This window comes from Muscardinus avellanarius, assembly GCF_963383645.1.
Source record: "Muscardinus avellanarius genome assembly, chromosome: 9".
In the NCBI taxonomy this organism is placed as follows: Eukaryota; Metazoa; Chordata; class Mammalia; order Rodentia; family Gliridae; genus Muscardinus; species Muscardinus avellanarius.
In genome coordinates this window covers 27,363,664-27,388,870 of record NC_137795.1, presented here as the reverse complement: position 1 = coordinate 27,388,870, position 25,207 = coordinate 27,363,664, and the positions used below count along the sequence as shown (strand labels likewise).

The 25,207-nt window shown below is 42.7% G+C and overlaps 1 protein-coding gene across 2 annotated transcripts in view; it reads right to left on the bottom strand.

Annotated features, from left to right (window-relative positions):
• Window positions 1-6,174: 6,174 nt before the first annotated feature.
• Window positions 6,175-25,207, bottom strand: part of HECW1 (HECT, C2 and WW domain containing E3 ubiquitin protein ligase 1) — a gene marked incomplete at its 3' end in the record, with an annotated part of 445,939 nt that continues 426,906 nt past the window's right edge. For both annotated transcript variants that reach the window (XM_080701622.1, XM_080701623.1), the window contains exons 25-28: window positions 20,700-20,846; window positions 18,941-19,055; window positions 15,087-15,285; window positions 6,175-6,286 (exon numbers count right to left, since the gene is read on the bottom strand). In XM_080701622.1, the coding sequence (XP_080557748.1) occupies window positions 6,175-6,286; window positions 15,087-15,285; window positions 18,941-19,055; window positions 20,700-20,846 (573 nt within the window). The remainder of the gene's footprint in view (window positions 6,287-15,086; window positions 15,286-18,940; window positions 19,056-20,699; window positions 20,847-25,207) is intronic.

The window sequence follows — 25,207 nt, the reverse complement described above, 5'->3', positions numbered from 1 at the left end:
CAAGCTTCTATTCTGGTGCTGGACTCAACTCTGGGTTCCTGGGTGGCGAGGTTAGCTCACATTTGCTGTAGCAGGTCTTTGGGCAGGCTAACTTACAACCCGTGTGCCTGCTGCTTCTCCCTTCAAATCCTTGTTCTCCTTTTGTCACTGGTGCGCAGTGCTGTGCGGGAAGCCTGCTCCTGAGTTGGCGCCCGCCACTGCGGGCAGGGCTCCCTCCCCCAGGACAGTCTTCTAGTCTTTCTCTGTTACTTGTATTTAAGGTTCTTATTTCTCTGCTGATTGCTTTATCTGGCTTTGTAGCGTTTAGTTTTGGGGACAATGGGGATTGAGTGTCAGCAGGATTCGTAAGCGCTGACCATTCCACTTCTGAGTTATATCCCCAGGCCTATTTTAATTTTCATTTTGAAACAGTTGGTATATTAGTATATACTAGATACTAAAACTTGGTATATACCAAGTTGCTAAGGGCCTCACTAGGTTGTTGAGGCTGGTCTTGAACCTGTGATCCTTCTGTCTCCATTCCCAGGTACTGGGATTATAAGCATGTTTCACTGCAGCTGGCTGGAACTACTGTTTTTATGGTTATGGTTAATAGAATGAAGGTAGTATGTGCTCATGATTGAGCGCTTGGTCCTGAAGCCATGCCCCTTGTACTCAAATCTTAACTATAGCATTTACTAGTTATGTGGCTGTGAGCAAGTTGATTAACTTCTCTGTGTTTGTTTTTTTTCCAGTTAAACTGGGGATATAAAAGCTGCAATTCCATAGAGTGATACATTAGAAGCATGTAAGCATTTATTATTATCACCATGAAGCTCTGAAGGAGGCAGGAAGGAGGATGGTATAGGTTGAACTGTGTCCCTTAAAGAAGACATGTTGGAGTCCTAACTCCCAGTATCTCAGATTGTGACTTTATTTGGAGTTACAATGGGGTTAGAATCTTTACAGTGCTTAAGTTAAAATAAAGTTATCAGGATGAGTTCTAATCCTGTATGACCGGTGTCCTTCTAAAAGGGGAAATTTAGACACACACACACACACACACACACACACATACACACACACACACCATTATATGAAGATGAAGACAGAGATATACAAGCCAAGGAATGCCAAAGACTGCCAGCGAGCCACCACCAGAAGCTTGGAGGCAGGAATGGAACAAAGTCTCAATCAGGGCCCTCATAAAGAACCAACCTTTAGACCACCTAGATCTCAAGGTGCCCAATTTGCTAGGAGCATCCATATTGTGTTACTCTTTGACTGCCCTCACAAATCAAAGAGGGGCTTCAGGAGCAAGCAGCCCACATTCTTCTTTGGTGAATGCCTGCTGGCTGGGGATTCCTGGTGTCCTGATGGCACATTCTCAGCCTCCATCTCTTCTGTACAAATTTCATAATCGTGGCAAATTTTTATAATGGTGATGTCAGACCCAGGATCCCAGGATCCCAAGGGGTATGTCGTGACAGTGCATCAGTTCCCAAGGTAAGGCTTAGTGGCCTTGAGCAAGTCAGCTTTCCTTGTCTCAGCTCATCTCCAAGATAAACCAGCTGAGCAGAAGTGCCTAAGCTGGTTCCTGAGCACTGATAAAAGCCAGTCCCTTCATTCATCCTGTTAGAGAGTCATCCTTTGCAAACATATCAAAACTACATCTTGAATATAAGCTCTGTGTGTGTCATTTTTCCCTTACAGTATATAATTAGTAAGTATCAGCCACAGAAATCAGGAGCTTTGAAGCCCAATCTTGATTTCAGGGTAATGACCAGATTAAAACAATTTAACATAACCTATTTTCCTCCATAAATTATGGTTGAGGCTAATTGTTCTCTTAAATCTGAAGAGAAAATTAATTTTAGGTAAAAAAAAATCTAACGCAAACCCAGAATTGTGTAAAAAGATGTAGTATCAAGGTGTCTCACTGGCTCCCAGTCAGTCCCTCAGGTTATTTCTTCTCTTAATCTTACTCACACTTTTTATAGTAATAATATTTTTTCCCTTAAAGAATAAGTCAACTTCTGATCATCTAGCAAAAGCCACATGGTTGGTCTTTTGGAGGCTTGGAGGTAGGTGATACCATTTTGATATTGGGAGTTTGTGATCTGTGCCTCAGGGTATGACATGTTTGCCTGGTGGCACCCTCGTCCTAGAACTGACCACACTGTTATGCTGTGGCCTAAAGCACTGTAGAAGCATCTCAACAGGTAAGATTCACCTAAACCAGTGTCGGCCTACTTCTGCACAAGGAACGCTCACAAAACAAAGCTCATGTGGCTGATGTGGAGCTCCAATAGGTGTACACAAGGAATCTGTTAATAAGCTCTTCCTTTATTCATAGATTTGTAAGCATATACTATCCTTTTCAATAAATGATTTTTTGGGGGATTTTTTTTTAATCAAAGCAGTTGTCAGCCTTTTGTGCCTTTTAATTGCTTATAGCCAGTGAGAACACAGGCAAGATGCAGATTGCTGTGCATTACCCTAGACTTCCCTTTGCAATAAAGCACACACACAATGCCATACCAAAGTGAGTTTATTGACATTCCTTGAAGGTGGTCTGATGGAAGAGAAAGCTCGGCCTGAGTATCACGTGACATTTCTCTTGTCGATGTGAGCAAAATCAGTCCAGTGATGTGGACTTCTCCTGCTATTGACTACAACAAAGACTTTTTTTTTTTAACAAAACTGTTAATAGACATTTCTGTAGATAAACTGGAAGCTGCAGGAAGTAGGCTAATGGAACAATATTTACTCTATATTCTACCTCTAGGCACCTTTTTTCTACTAGAACAAAGGGACTACATGTCACTAACAGGAAAATAACACTTTCTCTTTTGGACCTTGTGATGGCTGGAACAGCCATCCCAGATTTTTATGATATAGTATTGCAGTAGTTTTAATAATAAACACAGAAATACATAATTAATAATAATAATAGTAAAGCACCACATTTGTTATGTAAAATTCTAACTACTTTCATTTGAAAGTGTTTCATCTTGACTGGGAAAATCTTTGTGGCAATTGTGAAATTTTCTGAACTCAAATTTCAGACACATGGTTTGACACAGGGACTCACTGTTCAATCAGATCATGAGAACTATCCCAGAACATGCAGCTCACTGGCTTGCCACACATATATTCTTATACTTAAAGGATATATGAGCATGTATTAAATGGAAAATGATTTAAATCTTTTCATTTTAGAGTCTCGCAAAATCATATATCTCTTTTTAAAAAAATTTTTTTTACCACTCCTTCAGTGATGGTAGTACAAAAATTTCAGAGCTTCTGCCAGTTTTATACATAGGAAGTCACAAAAACATTCAGTAGACCTAGAATATTTCTTTTGATCATACCGAGTCAATTTTTATTCTGGGGATTTTAATCTCTACCTTATAGAATAAAACACTCGTGATATCCATGAAATTATTATTATATCTTATAGCATTTTAAAAGCATTTTTCAAAGATGAAAAATAGGGTTTGTCCTTTATGCTAAAACTAGATATAAACAATCTTGTTTTATCGGGTTGTGGCTTATAAGTGACTGATTTTGCAATTTGCCTTCATGGAGAAAACTCACATATTAAGTACAAAAAATTATATGTGGTAATAAATAGATCAGCTTAACATATTGAATTATATGATTTGAGGTGGTTTGCATTTCCACCTGGTGAAATTAACAGCAAATTGCAGTTTTACAGTTACTTCAGTTCTAATTTAAATTATATATAGTTTTAAAATCAGCTTCATGTATAAGGTAAAAAGACTCTTTCCATGACTGGTTTCTGAGCTCCTCTTTGCTTTGATTTCTTTCATCGGTGTAATGGAATTCAAGGTCCCTATTAAGGAAACTAGAATTTCTCAGGTGATTTTTGACATCAGCATCTCTTTACAGCATTTTGCACTTTAAGAAATACTCTTCCAGGAATGCTTGGTGGGATACATCTAGAGTCATGGCATCAGTGGTGGAGGTAGTAGACAGAAAAAAGTTAGAAAAGCATTTATTCTTAAGTTACCTCTCCCTACATGATTTCTGAGATAACTTATTCCTTCTATATATGAGTAGAATAAATATTAATATAATAGATGAACTAAGTAGCCATTTATGTAAATTGAAAAGCTCTCCAGGAACAGGCTCCATCTTTTGAATAGTTATCTTTCTTTTTAATGCCTGAGAAATAATATAAATACTAAAAACCTAAATATTTGAGCTAATGAACATTTATATACATATAATACCAAATTCTAAGGATGAGAGATGTCCCCTATAGTAGAGATGCTGTACAAAGAGTTGGAATAAATATATGGCAATAGTACTTATGCTCTGATGTCATAAATGAATAACAGCTCTACCAGAATCTCTTACTTTTCAGATACTAAAATGTGTAATGAACTTTATTATACACTTCAGTTTCTATATCATATAACTTACATCCCATCCTATCTTGGTAAATGTTCTTTTTAGACCACATTGGAAGGCTAAATTTCCGTAACATATACTTCCTGATAAACAACAGATGCACAGCAGCAAGGGGTGCCGGGCACTGGTAATCATTTCTACTAAAAACACATTTTATTTTAGAGTGCAGGGGCCACAAATAACGAGCCATCCAGGCGCAGACTGGCAGAATGAGCCACAAGCCATGGCTTCATCTGAAATTAACGTCGTCTGAATAATATATTGAAAACAACAACACCACATTTAAATAGTTGGGTCTCTTCAGCTCATATTTTCCCAGTGAAGAAAAACACTTTCATTTATGACATACTTCAGAGAACATGGATAACAAAGTTACAAAAATAGCAAATGACCATTATGATTGGGTTTATCTTAAACGTAATCGAGAAGTCAGGCTGTCTTTGGAGCCTGAAACTGTTTTCCTGAAAACAAAGTTTTCCGAGATATCTTTTTACTGAATGCTAAAAGCAACTGGCTATTTGTTTTGACACAAATCCACGTGCCTTTGGAGGATTGCGATGATGGAGGAGAAGTACATATTGCCCTAGATCCCTAACAAGCACCATCACTCTCGCAGCTTCTCATGATGTGTGGTCCCTGTGGACAACCAGACGCGAAGGAACTTGATCACTATACTTAAAAAAAAAGTACAAAAAAATCAATACCAAAGTTAAAAAAAAAACAAAAGGTTTGCCTGCTAAGTAAGGAAGCTGGCTTTAACCAAAGTCATGAGATTATACATTGTTTTTTTCTTTTGTGAAGGAGAACTGTAGGAGACTGAACAAAACAGTACAGAACTCAGGTATTCAGATCAATGTAATACGTCCTTTTTTCCTTTCTCCAGTTTGCTTGACCACATTCTATACAACGCTCACACAATGGGGGGTGAAGCCTCCACTGGGCTTCAGCAGTCAGATCTCCTTAGACGTGTGCACAAGTTTGTGCTGCCTGTGCAGTGAATGTTCACTAGAAGTGCTCCCTCTCCTAGACTTCTCTGAACTCAAGTGGAGCCCACACTCCCCACAACCGTAGGGATACACTGCTACATCAGCAGGACATGTTTTTCTTGCTGTTGTGAATTGTTGGAAGTGTCATATTTGCACCATGTGTCTAGGCTAGTTCCAGCTGACGGACTGACGCCACCTATGAATCATGAATTGAATATTAAAAAATTTCAGTTTTGCCACTGCTGTCCTCTAGATAGATGGTATGCATGGGAGAAGGTATAGTGGGAGGAAAACAAAGAGATGGTCAGCTCCTAGGTTGTTAGAAATGATAAAAAAAATGGTGGTTCTGCTTAGAAGACATGGGCGTATAAAAGCTTGGAATGCTTAATGCTCAAATTTTCCCTTAAATGATAGAAATGGAAGTAAACATTTATTACCATTTGGTCAAGTGTAGCATAACTTGCATTCATATTTCCTTGTTAGTAATGGAGGTATGTGGAGATATACACAGACCTTAAGACAGCTGTTTTTTTTTTTTAATATTGCATACAGGCTAGCAGTTCATTGAAAACAGAGGAGATAAGCCTGAAGGTTAGATCTGAGAAGGCAGTTCTTCATGCACAGCTTTTGTTAATCCTGATTTGGTTTGAAAATAAAAATCACGGAATACCAAAATCAAAGGAGAGTTGATTAAGGGAAAGGGAAAGGGAGTCGTCCCAGACAGCGTGATGTCACTGGCCAGGAAAATGTCAGGAGAGGTTCCATTTCCTCACTCAAGTCCAAAGGTGCTGGTTTCTTCTACTGCTGTCAACAGCTTTTCATACAACATGGAGTATGAGGGGTATGGTGGAAGATCCAATCGGTTGAAGCACGTATGTGCCCTGAATTGGGGGGAAAAGATTGGTGAGAGTGTTTCAATGATACAACTAGTTTTATTACTTTAAAGGGAATCAAAATTGAGCAGGATGTTGATTTAGTACAAGCATAAAACATTGCAAACTACAGCCTTCTAGACACAAATAGGCCAGTTGAGGGAATGCAACAACTAGAAGTGGGTGGCTGGCATTGTAAGTAAACTACATTACACTAGAACCACTCTAGCAAACCAAATATAGCCTACCGTATCAGCCTGACTTTGCAACTGAGACATGAACTTAGATGTGTTCAGAGAAGAAGGCAGAATTAATATTAGTATTATAATTAGTATTAAGGATTAAAGGATCGCCTTGCCTGTCTCTGACTTCTGGGTCTCTGTAACCATGTGTATCAACTTGGAAGAGTCCACAGTGCTCTGGGGTTCTGAGATCCAATTCTCCATTCAAGTCAGGTGTGCTGTGGAGAGGAGTCTGACTCCTCTTCCCCAGTAGAACATTCACTTAGAGCTGAAGTGCTTCATTTCTTAGGAAAGCTGAGCTCACGAGCCAGCACTCCTTCAGTGCCTGGGGCATCTTCATCCCACTGCTCCAGGCTCTCCTCCCCAGGCTTGTGCTTGCCAGTGTCTTCCCCACCCTGCTGTTAACAAAGGGCCCAGGAAACACTAGTGGGTCTCTAGCCAGAATCTGTACAGGCGAAACGTACAGATTCCCCTGTGTGATCTCAAAGCACCTACCTGGCTGCTCCCTGTCAGGAGTTCTTTGTTTCTATCTTTTGTTGATGTTGAGTTTTGTACCAAAGTAGGGAGAAAGATGGTGAGGTGCAGCTGAGAGTTAATTTAATGCTTTTTCCTCTCTAGGAGGAGAGGTGTGTTGGAATGGTGTTTTGAGACACCAACTAGCACAGAAAAGACAGTCAAATAAAATAAAATGAAACCAAATCAGGCAAAAAACAAACAAACATGCATACAAATAAAACTCCACTGGAATTTTATTTGGGATATTAAACTCTTATTTATAATATCCTTCAGGCAACAGTCTATTATTTATACCTTTGTTTTAAACATAAATCACTGCACAGGCTGATACAGTATTCAGGGTATGGAGGAGATTATTTGGGGAATTAGGAAGGAGGGAGTGGCCAGGGGGAAGGTGGGTTTTCTTGCGCAGGGAGAATCTAAGGAGGAGGCTGGTGTTTTGTCTTCTGAACATTCACTCCTCCTCCTGGTAACAGCTTTCCCTCTGTCTTTAGGAAACTGCCCTTCACCTCCATTCTCCTCCTTACCCCCTCCCCTCTCAAGTTCCAAGGATAAACACAGGACGGTAGAGTATCTGGCCTTAAGCCTTAAGCGCTTAACTGGGAAGAACAAACAAACAAACAGACAAAAAGAATAAAAGAGTTTTTCAATCATTAACTTAGATCCAAACAGGACTATATCCCCTTCAAAAGAAAATAATTGAAATATTTTCCTTAAAGAAGAATATTTTAGTGAAAGGAAGGGGGAAGTCAGTAATTTGGGTAGGACAATGAGTACAGTGATTCGTCTCTATGTTTAGAAAGACTGAAACTAGAACACTGGGCTGTGGCTGACCGAGTTAAGTGGGGCAGGAAAATGTGGAGTGTGCTCTTGGAACTAGGTGAATTGTCAGGAGTGAGGCACGAGCAGACATCTTGACTTTCTTCCTCTGACCATTTAAATGGCACTTGTGAGTGAAAATATTACAGAAAAAAAAATTTGTTTATAAATCAGGTGGGGCCAATTAGCAATTAGGGAAGTTCAAATCAAAGCTACACTAAGATTTCGTCTAACCCCAATTACAATGGCAATCATCAAGAAGTCAAACAACAATAAATGCAGGCGAGCATGTGGGCAAATAGGAATTCTTCTACACTGTTGGTGGAATTGCAAATTAGTGCAGCTGCTATTGGAGATCAGCATGGACATGGATAATGGGAATAGATTCACCATAGATCCAACTATGTACCACTCCTGGGTATCTTTCCAAAGGAACAAAAATCAGATTACTAAAATGATATATGCAGCTGGGTGTGGTGGTGCATGCTTGTAATCCCAGCGTTTGGGAGGCTGAGACTGGAGGATCGCGGTTCATGGATAGCCTCAGCTATTTAGTGAGGCCCTCGACCCTGTTTCAAAATAAAGAATAAACTGGGCGCGGTGGCACACGCTTGTAATCCCTGCTCTTGGGAGGCAGAGACAGGAGGATCTCGCAGGTTCAAAGCCAGCCGCGTTGGCTTAAGAGACCCTGTTTCCAAATAATAAAAAAAAGTATTAAAAATAGGTCTGGGAGTGTAGCCCGGAGGTAGAAGGGTTTCCAGGAACCCCAGTACCACCAAAAACAAAACAAAACAAAAAAAGAATAAAAAACAGGACAGGGGGTGTAGCTCGGAGGTCAAATGCCTCTGGGTTCTATCTCCCCAGACGAGAAAAAAAAATAAAAAAATTAAAAAAGATACATGCATATCTATGTTTATAGCAGCACAATTCTCAATAGCCAAATCATGGAATCAACCTAGGTGTCCATCAATAGGTGAATGGATTATAAAATCATGAGGGTATACACACAATAAAGTACTCCTCAGTAATAAAGAAGAACAAAATTTATGTTATTTGCAGAAAAATAAATGTACCTGGAAAAAATTAAGTGAGATTAGCTAGTCACAAAAAATGAAGGGTCGTTTATGTTTTCTCTCGTATGTGGAAGCTAGGGAGTAGATGGGATAGAAGAGGGACTTGAGATAAAGGAGGAGAAACCCCAGTGGAACGATGGAGGAGACGAGGGGAGGCTGTTTATGGTGGGAAGGGAGCATGAATGAAGGGAAATCCTCCGTGGATGTGATGTACACACGTGAAATTATCAGTGCCGATCTCAATATCATGTTTAGGGAAGGGGAGGGAAAACCTTACCAAATGCTACGTGCAAGTATGTCTGTTATCTCTCTGAACTACGTTATAATGAGAGATTACAGTGCACCAATAAAAGTACATATAAAAAAAGATATTTTGGGAGAATAAACAAACCATTAGCAAATAGGACTTAGCTTCTATATCTCTCTATTTTTTTTACTAGTTGTTTTTATTGTACTTTTCAATAGCTTTGGTTAGCTCTCAGAAAAACCCTAGTTTGTCATCTAGATTCAAAGACTGCAGCCAAGCCACAGCTCAGTGGAGCACTCCACATGCCAGCTGTGCTGCGGTTAGGACAGAGCTCTTGCTTACCTCATTCTCTGTGCCGTAGACCAAGTGCAGCCAGGTGGGTGTGGGGCCATAGACCATAGATGGAAAGACCTCTATTCTGACCCCAGGCTAGCTACCTACCAGCTTTATGACCTTGGGAAATTCATTTAATCTTCTGAGCTTCAGTTTTCTCACTTGTAAAATGGAGATAATAATACATGCTGTGTGCACGCCAGAGGGTTAGTGGGAGAATCAACGATAGGAAACACATCGATCCTTTTGTAACCCGTTAATCATCATTTAAATGTACGACTCTCTTAATAATGCAACCATGATTGTGATCATAATTTTAGGAACTGTCTCATACTGTGGTGATTTAAGACCCGGGCCTTTTTCACATGACCTACTGGTAAATGAATCACCTGTCTCATAATTGATGCTTTGAAACTCCACAAGGATCTTCTCAGTCATTCCAAATTCTACTTTGTTAATGTGAACCTAGGGTTCCAGGCTTTGGAATGGTTTTGGATTGGGATTGTTCCAGTCAGTTCATTGTTTGCCTTTCTGATTTGTGTCACCTAGATGGCTGATCTCTTTGTCTCCTCTAATGTTTTCAGTGTTAAGATCTTGACCAACACTCTTCAAGAGTGACAAAGAAAGTCTTGTTACTGTCCAGAAGAGACTACTTAAAGGCTGGTCAAGAACAAACAAAAGAGACCGCCATTACTACTCTTTACTGCTGGTTGTTCAGCCAGTTGCTCAGCCAGTTACGTAAGCTGTGTCTTCCCTTCATGCCGGCGTTCTTCCACTGCCTGACCACAGCCTCGTTCTTTCCGATGGGTCTTGTCTTCATCCCTGCTGAGCCCACTTTTTCAAGTTTGTCAAGAACCTCTTGATCCCCCAATCCAGAAGTCTGTACTCTGTCCCCATCTGCTCAGGCTCTGGAACAACATCTGGCAGTTCTTCACCTTGAACATCTCTTTCCCTTTTTGGATTCTCTTTGGTTTCCCAAAGATCGCCATTTTCTCTCCTGTGCTCCCTGAAATCCCTCAAGCTTTTTTTTTTCAGTCTTCTTCTTTCTTTAGCAGAATTCAGAGCAGGTTCTCTCACCTGGGCCTGACTGGCATTTTTAAACATGATAATCTTTTGTTGTGGAGTCTGTCCTGCGCATCGTAAGATGTTCCTGCAACCAAAAATGTCTCCAGACATTGCTGAATGTCCTGTGGAAGGTACAAGCACACCTTCCCCTCTCTGTTCCACCTTGAGAATCGGTGCTATAGGGAAGGTCAACTACCTACTTAACGAGGGCTCCTACCCCACTCTAGACCTGGATTCAGGTTACATCTAATATGCTTCTGGATTCAGTTTACATCTACAGTGAAGCATATTAGAATTTTGCAACTTTTAGGTCCGTTGAACCATCCATGACTCATAGCGCTGATACCCTTGGCCTTTGACTCAAATGTAAATATCTATGGTTTTCTCTCTTTTCCATGACCACTCTACACTGCCCAGGGTTACATCTGTATGTCTGCTCTGACCTACCTTCTGTGTTTCTCTTTTCTTCCACTTTTCCTCTGTCCCCTCTTGAGCCCTTGTTCAAAGCAAGGAAACTTTCTCACTCTCCTCAAATCTTTCCAGATGGTCAGTGTCCCTTTTTCATCCTTGTGAGGGTACACTGCCCATGTCTACATTTCATAATGTGGATGAGAGTTTCTGCTCCTCACTGTCAATTTCAGATTATTACTTTGCAATCCTTGATCAACAATTTCTGTTGTTTCTCAAATCATTTAAGCATTTTTTAAAACTACAGATTCGGGCTGGCATTCTATTTTAATGAAATAGAATAGAAAGTAGCATGTCCTATAGGTAATATGGGTAAAATGTTTTAAGGAATACTCACAAATGAAAATGATCACAGTGTGCATGTACTGGGTTGAGAAATAGAGGGTATTTCTTTCTGTGGGATACAGTCTAAAAAGCTTTAAAATCAGTGCTCTAGATATATGTTTTATTTCTTTTGACCCTCTTAACTTTCCACTTATTTTATTTTTTTGTGGGTCTGGGGATGGAACCCAGGGGCATTTGACCTCTGAGCTACACCCCCTGCCCTATTTTGTATTTTTATTTTGAAACAGGGTCTCACTAAGTTGCAGAGGGCCTAACTAAGTAGCTGAGACTGTCCGCGAACCGCGATCCTCCTGTCTCAGCCTCCCGAATGCTGGATTACAAGCGTGCGCCACCACGCCCGGCTCCACTTATTTTATTTATTAAAATCTCTAACACTTAGATCAAACCTTCCTTTCCACTTCAAGTTTTCCCACCAGACTTTGTAGCAACTAAGGCTACACAGTTGACCAGCTTAACACCCTAGGGCAGGACTAGCCCTGATGTAAAGGTTTGATTTAGCTTGGGCCATGACTGGGGTTTTGCTTTGACGCTATTGGACACTTCCAATCTGCCCAGGCCATCTCTCCGGGATATGGGCCAAGGGCCCTGGGGCTCCCAGCCTCTGAGAGGCCCTGGGCACCAGGAGTCAGCTTTGTAGTTCTATGAGCAGCGGATTCCTGCCGCTGCCAACTGGCCTAGCCAGGACTTACTTCCTGAGCGACGGTTGGGGAAGCTAGGGATTATGTCTGTCTCTCCACACATGGGGGACCCTTTTTGGTTCTTAGATCTTCAGAGACTATGCAGATGGCCTGGTCCGGGCTACTTCTCCTGGATCACTGTCACTGTCCTCTCAGGCATTTGCTTCTTGCAGTCTTCCTGTCCCAGGAAAAAGTTTCAGCTTCACCAAGAAACCCTCTCCAGGGCTTGCTTAGGGATGTCTTTTTATAGTGCCTTGGCCGACATGTGAAGAATCTCTCCATAAGCCCAGTGTCCTCTGAAAGGGCGCTTTTTGTGGTTAACAGTATTAAATAATTTCAAAACTTCCAGAGCAAATATGTAAACTACATACAAATTGTGTCCCCTAAAATGACAAAAGCAAAACTCATTTTCAAAATAATAAATCAGAAGCAGGGGTGTGGAGGTGCACACTTATAATCCCAGTGGTTGGGGGCTGACACTGGAGGATCGCAGGTTCCAGGACAGCCTCAGCAATGTAGCAAGACTCTCAGCAACCTGGTAAAACCCTGTTTCCAAATAAGAAATAAAAAATAGAGCTGGGGGTAAAGCTCAGAGGTAGAATGCCTCAGTCCCCAGTGCCCACACCCCAACACACACACTAGTACTACGGATGGAGGCTGGTGGTGAATCCCTCTGTCTCAGCCTCACAAGTACTGGGATTATAAGCGTGAGCCACCATGTCTGGCAAAAAATAAAATAAAATAGGATAAAATAAAATAAAATAAAATAAAATAAAAAGGGCTAAGGGTATAGCTTGAAGGTAGAATGCCCCTGGGTTCAATCTCCAGTATAAAAAATTAATTAATTAAAAAAAGCAGAAACTCCTCAGATGGGTCTTGTTTTGGTGGCCCACTTAATTTTCGTACCCCTGTGGCATCTCTCGGGACATCTCTAGTCACTGCTTGCCCCAGGCCTTGGTCCTGCTGATTCCTGGGCTGGGATCCCCTTGTCTATTCCTTGCCTCTGACTGCTCACCTGAATGCCAGTTTCTCTGTGGTGTTTTCTCTGGGCAATTCAATCGGGATTCAGCCTGTTTCAGTCTCATAGCACGGTGCTTTACCTCCTTGACTTCCTCTGAGTCTAACCTTGTATTGTACACAGTTACCGTAAGGCTGTGTTTCCCCCATACTCTAAGCTCCTATGGGCCGGTACCTTGTGTCTCAGCCCCTCCTCAAGGAACAGATGATAGGGGTAGGCTGGCACCAAGTAATGACTCAAACTTTATTTCTCTAAAATAAAAAAATGTCCAAATAACTTCATTTTCAAAATCTATCATTAAACTAGATGAGTGGAATTTCTGCTCTGTTAGTCTTATTTACTTTAATTTTTTGTTTTTGCCAGACTTAATGTGGGAGGTTTAGCTCTCGGTGGAACCATGCAGATGAGATCCTTTGAACTTAGGATCTGCTGCTGGGTGAGTGAAGGCAGGTCTATACCAGAACCAGCTGTTGATAACTACCTGGGCACACCCACCAGTGCTCACGCACCTCAGGTGAATTATCCTCAGGGCACCAGGAAGTCTGGAAAAGCTAGATGAGAACTGCACTCTAATAAATCTCTCTATGATAAGGACTGAGCAAAGGTATTTGGGTGGTGCTACTGTTTGGATCTGGGATATGCCCCAAAGGCCCAGGTGTTAGAGACCTGGTCCTCAGAGTGGTACTAATGAGAGCTGTGGAGTCTTTAAGATGTGAGTGTAGTGGGAGAAAGTTAGGTTATTGGGGAGTGCTCCTGAAGGGTGCATAAGGACTGTGGTCCATTCTTTTTTTCTCACTCTGCTGTGAGGTGAATGGGCCTCCTCCTGCTGTGCCACTGTGGGCCCAACACAATAGAGCCAAACTAATCATGAAATGAGACTTCCAAACCCCCGAGCCAAAATAAACTTTACCCTTTTCCCCCAAGTTGATTTATGCCAGATATTTGTTACAGTAACAGAAAGCTAATAAATACAGATGCCCACGTAGAAATAAATATATCTGAATTAAATGTAAGTGGTGTGTGTGTGTGTGTGTGTGTGTGTGTGTGTGTGTGTTACTGGGGACTGAACCCAGGGGCATTCTACCTCTGAGCTACATCCCCTGCCCTATTGAAATAGGATCTTACTAAGTTGCGAAGGGCCTCACTAAGTTGCTTAAGGCTGCCGTGAACCTGTGATCCTTCTGTCTCAGCCTCCCAAGTACTGGGATTACAGGTGTGTGCCACCGTGCCTGTCTACAAATATTATTTTATAATTAGAAAATATCAGAAGAAGATAACAGGATCACTGTTTTCTTCTGTTTGTTGAAGCAGCATTTCTGACTACAGTACCTGTACAGAGATACCTCTTACTGCTCCCCACTTCACTCTTAATGCGTCCTATTCCAGATCAGGAATGTACTACCGAAGTGGCAGAGAAAGGACCTAAGACATATTAGGCTTAATACTCAGGGCACGGGGAACTTATTCTGCAATATTGCTTAGAACCCCAGTGCTGGCTTTTCTGCATTTATCCCACAATATTTTCCACAGCACATGTTATAGAAGGCACTGTAGAGATATACACAGGGAACATATAGTTTCATTCTCACATATTTTAAAACCCACTGGGTCACGCCATGCATTGCACATGCATGGATATGTAACTCTTCTATGAAGTACAATGCGGTGCTTGAGGAGGGATTACTTTGGGCTTCCAGAATCTTTACACTAATTCCAGTGCCTTCCTCCTCCCCCACATTAGCTATTCTTTAAACTAAATTGAGCTGTCTATGGATTGAAAATCTTCCCACAACCAACACTTGCATCAAGACATCAAAACCTTGCTCAGTGTATAGTCTCAGTCCAAGCTCAGAGATATCTCCCCTGCACCTTCCACTAATAACTCAAATAACTCTCTTGGGTGACAAGCAAGAATCCCGCCTCAGAGGGTGATCACCAGACTCAATTAGCAAAGTATACTCTGACCTCCTCAGCGAGTTTCCTTAAGGTTGGCAGGTGCTCCATACCTGGGGAGAGACGTAATTTTCCCCCATTTCTCTATGCAGAAACGCCGGAGTCCGTTGCTTCCTCGAAGGGCTGCAAAGCCCTCGTAGGGTACACTTGATGTTCCTGTGACGAACTGAAGTAACCTTAGTCTCTGCTCATTATTGAAGCGCTCCACCGTGGCCCAGAACCAGCGGATCACAAGATGCCCATCGTGGTACCCTGATCGGGGTGCAAGGAGGGAGAAAGGAGGAGGGAGCAGAGGGGAGAGAGAGAGCACACATCAGGGATGTTAACTGAATCTGCTGATTTTTTCTAAAAATGACCTTCAGATAGTTAGGTCTAAAACAACTTGTCTAACTAGGTCAAATTCTAAAACAAAAACAGATTTAGAAAATAGGTATTTTATAAAAAGACCTATGTTCTGAGACATGTCCTAAGAGGCATTTGCTCTCTATTTAAATAATTGGGACACCACTTAAATGTCCCTGTCTTATATAAATGTAGACAAGGAACAGAAAACCTTGGAAGAGCTGGGCACAGCGGCACATGCCTGTAATCTCAGTACTTGGGAGGCTGAGAGAGGAGGATCACAGGTTCAAGGACAGACTAGCAACTTAGCAAGAATCTGTTTCAAAATATAAAATAGGTCTTGGGGTGTAGATTAGAGGTAGTCCATCCTGAGTTCAATCTCCTGTAGGCCCTCAAAAAAAAAAAAAACAGAAAAGAAAATAAACATTTAGTAGAGACAGATTCCTTCTAAGTACAGTGGTTCATTATATTTCTTTGTTCTGTTGTCTTAGCTCTTGGCAAGCACGTACCATGGGAGAGTCTAGAACTTGAGGGCAGCTGGAGGTGAACAGCGAGCTTGGTGAATGAATCTCCTGGACTCCCAGCAGCCATCACTGCCCCACAGGAAACCCCTTACCCATAAGCAGCTGCTTCCCAGGACATTCCCAGGCTGAGCAGCTGCTCTTAGGTCAGTCCTGAGCCCACGGAAGAAGCATTTACTCCGTCATAGTACGGTTGAGGAGGCCAAACTTGAATTGATCAATTAGGATAAGTGGGTTGCCACTGTCCACAAATGTAAGAGACATTCAAAGACAGAGATATGAGCCACCCGCAGTGGTGCACACCTGTAATCCCAGCTATTTGGGAGGTTGCAGCAGGAGGTTCGCAAATTGGAGGTCAGCCCAAGTAATTTAGCTAAACTCTGTTTCAAAAAAATGAAATAAGCTGGGTGAGGGGGTGGGTCTGTAATTCCGGTATGTGGGTGACTGAGACAAAGAGGCTCACAGGTTCAAGACCAGCCCCAGCAACTTAGCAATGCTCTCAGCCATTTAGTGAGATCCTGTTTTCAAATAAAAAATAGAATAGACCTTGGGCTGTATCTCAGTGATAGAATGCTCCTGGATTTAATTCCTAGCATACCCCCTCTCTTAATAAAAACTGAAATAAAAAGGGCTGGGAATGTAGCTCAGGTGTAGAGCACCTTTGGGTTCTATCCTCAGTACTGCAAAAATAATTAAATAGAAATAAATAAAAAAGAAATCTCTGTGGACTGGAGAAGAAACAGAAAGCTTCACCAAGGAAGTGAAGTGTGAGTTAAGCACACAGAAAGCTTTGTCTAAGCAGAGGAAGGGGGAGGTCATTTCTGGCAAGGAAATAAAGATTAATGAGTCGGAGGAAAACATTCAGGGAGCAGTAAGCCACGTGGCAGCGCAGGGGATCTGATGAGGAGGAGAGTTGCTGGGGCAGCAGAGGTCTTGACACTGGGCAGAAGCCCTCTCACTCGACACCCCACATTGGTGTTTTTCACACCAGGCCAGCCTAGAGGTGCCAGAGGGTTCTTGTGGTCCAAGGTACTGTGGGGATGAGGCAGGCTGAGGCGGTGAGGTGATGCTCCAGCTTTTTCTCTGTTATATTGTCTGGATTTTCTCTGTAATATTTCATATGAAGGAAGAGTTTTGAGGCTAATTTTTATTTTTGTAAAAGCTCTTCCCTAAGAAGCAAGGAGCTTGTTTGGTAGGCAGGGAAGCAGCGGGTGAAAATGGTGTTTCAAGAAGGCGAGTTTGGCAGTGTGCAAGAGGGATCGTTAGGAGGGGTTAGGAATTCGATTCAGAGAGACCACAGTTAGAAGCATGCCGGTGATTCTACAGGAAGCCAGAGCCACTTCCTGGACAGCATGCAGGCCACCCCGGAGCTGGTGGGTGGATGGAGAGTTCTCGATAAGCCTTCACATAGGGTGAGGCCAGGGGTAACTGTCGCCCAATGGAAGGTTCAGGTTGGAAGCTGTACAGGTCCCAGCTTTGTACTGAAGTAAGGTCAAGTGTTTCATAGTCTGTGGAAAGTGATGAATTGGGCTGGGGTATAGCTCAGTGGTAGATGGCTTGCCCAGCTTGGACAAGGTCCTGGGTTCCATCCCCAGTACCACAAGCAGCAACAAAACTGGTCAGCTTATATATACACACATATACAATGGACTATTATTCAGCCATAAAAAGAAACAGAGTGCTGAAACAGGCTATGACATGGATGAATCTCAAATCAGTATGCTGAACTGGGTGTGGTGCTGCACGCCTGTAACCCCAGTAACTGGGAGGCTGAGACAGGAGGGTTGTAGGTTTGAGGACAGTATCAGCAAGTATTGAGATTTTCACCAACCTAGTGAGACCCTGTTTTAAAATAAAAATAAAAGTAGGGCTAGGGGTGTATTTTGGAGGCAGAATGCTCCTGGGTTTAATCCCCAGTACTACAAGCAAACAAACAAAAAACCCAAACAATATGCTGAGTCACAGAAACCAGACATAAAAGATGGCATTTGGTATGATTCTATTTACATGGCTTATCCAGAGTAGATAAATCCATAAAATCAGAATGCAGATTAAAGGCTGCCAGAGGGTAAGGAGAGGGGAAAGTAGGGGGCAGGGAGAACAATTGCTTAATGGGTGGGGTTTCCTTTTAGGGTGATGTAAATATTTTATAACTAGATAGAGGTTATAATTTGTACGACATTGTGAATGTGCGAAAGGCCCCTGAATTGTTCTTTAAAATGGTTAGTTTTAAGCCGGGCGTGGTGGCGCACGCTTGTCATCCCAGCATTTGGGAGGCTGAGACTGGATGACTGCGGTTTGTGGACAGCCTCAACTACTTAGTGAGGCCCTCTGCAACTCAGTGAGACCCGGTTTCAAAATAAAGAATAAAAAATAGGGTAGGGGGTGTAGCTCGGAGGTCAAATGCCTCTGGGTTCCATCCCCAGACCCACACACACACAAAATAAAATGGTCAGTTTTAGCTCAGTGTGAGATTACACACTTGTAATCTCAATATTTGGGAGGCTGAGGCAAGAGGATTAGAGGTTCGAGGCTAGCCTCAGCAACTTAGTGAGGTCTTTAGCGATTTACTGAGACCTTATTTCCAAATAAAAAAATAAAATAGGGTGGGGGTGTAGCTTAGAGGTAGAATGCCCCTGGGTTCAACCTCCAGTAACACACACAGACACACAGACACACACAGACACACGCACTCGTCAGTTTTGTTATGATACTTTCACCTCGCCACCACCAACAAAAAAATTTAAGTGATATATTCAGCCAGGTGGGGTGGCACACACCTGTAATCCCATTACTTGGGAAGTTGAGACAGGAGGATCTCAGGTTTGAGACCAGCCTCCGCAACTTAGCAATACTGTCAGTAACCTAGTAAGCCCCTGTTTCAAAACAAAACAAAACAAAACAAAACAAAACAAAACAAAGGCTAGGAGTGTAGCTTGGAGGTAGAATACCACTGGGTTCAATCCCCAATGCAAAAAAAAAAAAAAAAAAGGTGATGAATTCTGTTTGTGACAGTTGTATGATCACATCTGCTGCCAGCTCACCTCCTCGGTATTCAGTGTTATTCCGCCAGTCGTTCAGGTCTATTTCTGCAGTACCAGCTATCACAAGTTCCAGCTCCCTGGCGTCAAACACCGAGACAAGCCTCGAGTCCACAACCTGAAATACAGACTAGCTTCAGCACAGAAGCCCAAAGGTCATAGCCCTGATTGTTATTGCTCTCGGTTAAACTTGGAAAATGACCATGATTTACTATGTAATCATTCTGAAGTTCAAAATCACTGCTATGGTTCCAGTGTTCATGCACCACCTCCTCACTCATGTGTTGAAACATTCACTTCCAAGGTATTAAAGAAGGGGCCTTTAGAAGGTAATCAGGTCATGGGGGCCTGAGTAACCCCTCACTCCTTCCACTGAGGGAGGACATGTGAGAATTTGCCGTCTGTGCATTAATTAGAAGGTGGACCCCTGTTAGACACCAAATCTGCTAGGGCCTTGATCTTGGACTTCTCAGTCCAAAACTGAGAGAAATGGGTTTCTGTTGCTTATAAGCTACCCAGCGTATTGTATTTTGTTATAGTAAGCTGGATGAAATAAGATAGTCCCCGAGTTAAACATTGAGAACTCAGCCCTTCATGGACTGGACAGAAAACAGATCCCATTGTTTCTACTGCCTCAGATGCTCCCGCTGTGAGAGTGATGTCACAGACCTGCCTCGACTGCCTGAAATCACACTTACATTCCCAAGTAGTGTTGCATTTTAAAAACAGAAAGTCTAAATCATTTTAAAGTGATGTAATAGCTATAACTATTACCATTTCACTTAGAATATACTTTATCACATAAAATTAGGACTCATTTCTTAGGTTCAGGCATTATATACTAAAATGACTCTGTTTTGATACAGTCCTCACTTCCTTCCTCCCTTATGGAAAGATCTGGAAGGACCTGTTTGTTAGAGCTGTTTGGAAAGCTCTTGCTTTACATCTTGTGCCAAATCTGCCAGGCTCAACTGAACATCTGTGATGGGCGGGACAGGGGCCAAAGTTCTTCTCCACTCTGGCAGGGAAAGAAAAGTTTCCAAGACTCAAGAGCTGAGAAAACCTTCCCAGCCTCTTATTTCTACACTGGAAAAGGATGACATTATACTTGTGCACAGGTCTAGCAGCTGTCACTGTCTTCTTGCTTTATGGATTGGCATGGATTGGGCGCCACAAAATGATGCGGTACCAAGACTACAACCTAACCAGAGTGGGCAACCCCCCCAATGTCTTCATTCGCCTTTCTTTGTTTCATAGAGTCAAAGGAAACATCTTGACAGAGAGGAAGGACACTTCCACATCTGGCACACCAGGGCCACACCAGTGCCAATTTTCGTGTGTGTGTGTGTGTGTGTATGTGTGTGTGTGTGGTATTGGGGATTGAACCCAGATTCACTTTATCTCTGAGCTACACCCTCAGGACTATTTTATTTTTTATTTTGAAATAATGGTCTAGGTTGCAGGGAGGCTTGCTAAATTACTGAGGCTGGCTGGGCACCTGCGGTCCTCCTGTCTCAGCCTCCCACTCTTGGAATCACAAGAGTGCGCCACGATGGCTGGCTCTAAGGCCAGGGTTTAATGAGTGCTTTTCACCTCTGACAAGAGCTGTTCTTCCCAGAGAACTCTGGTGAGGAGAGCAGAGCCCTCTGCCTGCCTTGTTTTTTGCTCTCCACTGTCCTGCCTGGCTGGTCACTGGTCCTCCAAGTAGTGTGGAGAAGCAGAGGCCCCACCCGGAAGCTCTCGTCTGCAGCCAGGGCCTCACCTCGTAGAAGCCCCGCACCAGCGCCTCCGTCTGCTGCACCACGCCGCGCTCCACCCGCCACTTCACCATCCGCTCGATGTACTCCTTCTTGTTCTTCTCTGTCACCTGGGTGTTGGCTCCGCCAGACTTCAGCTCCCTTTCTGTTACCTGGTAGGAAGCAGGAAGGTCATGATGCTCATTATTTCAGTGTATCTCTCAGGAGACCTCATGGTTTTAGGAGGATGACGATTCATAAGCTCCTCTTTATACAGGTTCAGCATTAAGCCTCTTTGGTGCCTTTTCCTTCTCTGGAAGTCACTTGGAAGGCTTTGGTTATTTGAAGCATATTCTTTAGCACTTCAGAAGAGCTATATGTAAATATAGCATACATATATGTAAATATATGTAAATATAGCTCTTCTGAAGTGTGTGCCAACACACCCGGCCTGGACAATGGAGTTTATGGCCAGGTCTGCAGTAGTGACCGAGGATGGGCAACCTGGCCACCGGGTGGGAAACAGCAACACGGGAGCACAGAGACTGGCATTGCTGCTTAGGATGGTGATGCGAGCTTGTCCAAGTCCCCGAGGAATATCAGGATCTGGGTGCTTTCTTCACAAGCAAGAAAGTAGGCAGCATGGGCCAGCACAGTGGCACACACCTGCAACCCCAGTGTCTGGGAGACAAGGTTTGGGGCCAGCATGTGGTTAGCGAGGCCCTGTTTAAAATAATAAGTGAAAATCCCAGTGGTAAAACATCCCTGGGTTCAGTTCCCCAGTAAATGCGTGTGCGCGCCCGTGCGCGCGCACACACACACACACACACAAACATACACACACACATACACACACATGCACACACACATACACACACACAAACATACACACACATGCACACACACAAACATACACACACAAACATACACACACAAACATACACACACAAGCACATACAAACATACACACACACATGCAGACACACACACACACACACGGTAGGCAACATATTAGTTTTTGTTTTTCTGTATTGAGGATTGAACTCAGAGCTACACCCCAACCCCTACTTTTTTGTTCTTTATTTTTTAAACAAATAAGGTCTCACTAATTTGCAGAGGGCCTCACTAGGTAGCTGAGGCCTCACTAGTTAGCTGAAGCTTGCCACAAACCCGTGATCTTCATTTCTCAGCCTCCTACTGGGATTGCAAACGTATGCCACCATGCCCCACTAACTAACATGTTAGATTTTGATAACAATGTGCTGGCATTGATAGGTCAGGTCCCTCCCCCTTCCCTCAGAGGACCCTGCAGCTGGGACAGGAAGCGGAACCCCGGAAGCCAGAGTGGAGATGGAGCATATTCCAGATGTTGCGAGAGGGCTGGCATTTTCCCACCTTGCTAGCCCCAGCCCAAGACCCTGGCTACATAAATACCCTAACTTCCTCTCTGCAGAGCTGTTCACCCCAATATCGGTCTGCAGACAATTTAATAAAAGCGACAATTTAATAAAAGGGTCCTGGTATCACACTCCTTTGCTGGATTTTGCCTCCTTTGCAACCCCCCCCCCCCAGCCCCGACTTAATTTTAGCGTTTCAGGTATTTGAAGAGAGCAATCTTTATTAATCTCTTATTAATTAATTAACTTGGAAATAAGGTCTAAGTTACTGAGAGCCTTGCTAAGTTGCTAAGGTTGGCCTTAAACATGTAATTCTCCTGTCTCAGGCTCCCAAGCACTGGGATTATAGTAATCTAGAATTTACTTAAGGGTCCACCTCCCTGCTCTTTGCTACAGAACAAATATGGCATCACAGTACTCAGCTGCTAGTTTAAATAAGTAAGCTGAAGTGTCGGGGGCTCCCTCAGGGGCTCCTCACAGGGAGGGGCTGTGTGTTCCTTTGTGCTGCTGCTGTCTGGACAGGGACCCAGTCCTAGCTAATCTATCTGGTTGGTCCCCTTCTCATCTGGGCCACGAGTGTAGAGGGTATCTCAGGGGTGGCAGTAGTGAGACCCACAAGGAGCCGGGTCCCTGAGGATTCATGACGCAGAGCTTCCAGCCCAGCCTTGCCTCGCCTCGCCTGCCCACGTGCCTCAGTGTGAGAGTAAGATAAACGGCTGGCAGTTTCAGCAGGGTCATTCTGGGCTCCTTCATCAGTAGTGGAACCCAGTCCTAGCTAATATCTATCTATCTGCTCCCCACTGATAACTTGCCAAAAGAAGGGCTGCAATTCAATCATAAAACCTAACTCCCTGTCCTTGGTGACCTCATTTTGAAGAGAAAGAGGGTGAACTTTAAAAAGATCATCATTATTTTAGATCTACTACAGCACATTTTTTAAAATCACTAGGAATGTTTAAACCTTTGTCTCCATTTGTTGGTTCCTACATGTTACATGCACAAAGGATTGTTCTTTTGTATTATCAACACCAATTTTCCCTCTAGCTTTGTATATTCAGTTATTTGTAGTTAATTTTCTTGAATAGAAAATATATGTCCAGCCAGGCGTGGTGGCTTAATTTTCTTGAATAGAAAATATATGTCCAGCCAGGCGTGGTGGCGCACACTTGTAATCCCCGCACTTGGGAGGCGGAGACAGGGGGATCATGGAGGTTCAAAGCCAGCCTCAGCTACTGAGGGAGAGAGGGAGGTTCTCAGCAACGTAGTGAAACCTTGTTTCCAAATAAAATATAAAATAGGTCTGGGAGTGTAGCCCAGAGGTAGGAAGTCCCTGGCTTCCATCCTCATACCACACACACAAACAAAAGAAAACACACATCTATGATATAAAATTCAAGTGGCTTAAAAGTTCAGAAAATTAAATGTAACTTTCTCTTCCACCTTATCTCACAGCCATATAGTCTTCTGATCTGGAGGAAATCACCCCTAATTTCCTTCCAAGGAAATTCTATGCATGTGCAAAGGACTACATATTTATCATCTTTCCCTATACATAGCAGCATATTCATTGTTCTTCACTATTCTTTTTTCTTTAAAGACAAAAATATATGGATAGGGCTGGGGGTATAGCTCCGTGGTAGAGCATTTGACTAGCATGCGTGAGGCCCTGGGTTCAATCCCTAGCACCGGAAAAAATATGGATATATAAATATATAAAAACATAAGTTATGTATTTATTTATCTATTTATGGTACCGAGAATGGTACTTAGGATCATTCTACCTAGGAGCTCCAGCCCTATTTTATTATTTTATTTTGAAACAGGGCCTCACCAAGTTGCAAAGCCTGGCTGAGAACCTCGATCCTCCTGTCTAAGCCTCCCAAGTATTGGTATTACAAGTGTGCTACCACACCTGGCTTTAAGATATATATTTTGACAATTATTTTATACCAGTTCAGACCTGTTTTATTCTTCCTTTGTTATTAGCATACTCTGTTTGTTGTGGATGATTTAGTTTGTAAATTGATGGGCTGGTGGGCCTCACACTTCTTTTAATGGCCACACACGCAATTCTACTCTTCTACTGGCTAAATGGATTGTTTATGCAGCCAGTGCTCTATTGCTGGGCACTTATCAGATGTTCCAGACTTTTGCATGATGGATAATGTTGCAATGAAAATCCTAATATACTAGACATTTCAGTTGGGGATGACTATATCCACAGGACAAATTCCTAGGTGAGGCTGCTGAGTCAAAGGCAGGTGTTATCACCAAGGTGCCTTTCACATTGAGTGAACCAATCTTCTACCAACAGTGTGCCGGTGTGCCATCTTCAAAGCAGGTGGAGATGCTGGGCGTGGTGGCGCACGCTTGTAATCCCCGCGCTTAGGAGGCTGAGACAGGAGGATCGCGCAGGTTCGAAGCCAGCCTCAGCTACTTAGTGAGGCTCTCAGCAACTTAGTGAGACCCTGTTTCCAAAAAATATATATAAAATGGGTCTGGGAGTATAGCCCGGAAGTAGAAAGCCTCTGGGTTCCACCCCCAGTACCACCAAAAAAATAAAAAAAATTAAAAAAAAAACAAAGCAGGTGGAGATGCTAGACTTTCTGATTCTTGACATTATGATAAGGGGTCAGGAATCTCACTGTAACTTTACATTAAAATTGTGAAGGAAGCCAGGCATGGTGGTGCACGCATGTAACCCGAGAACTTGAGAGGGTGAGACAAGAGCAGGATGGCAGGTTCAAGACCAGCCTTAGAAACTTAGTGAGATCCTGCTTAAAAAAATAAACAAATAATATATCAAATCAAATAAAATCGGCCTAGGGTGTAGCTCAGAGGTAGAATGCCTTAGACACACACACACACACACACACACACACACACATCCACAAAAAGAAAGAAAAAAAAGGGAAGAGAACATAGGCAGATTTATTAAAGGAAGTAGTCCTCAAAGAATTGTATTTTGAGTGAATAAAATTTTTGGCTCTCTAGTTTAAGATCTAGCAATCCCATTACTGGATATGGATATATATATATATATATATATATATATATATATATATATATATATATATATTATTTGAAATCAGGTACTGGAATAGACATTTGTCCCAGGTTCCTAGTAACACTAATTA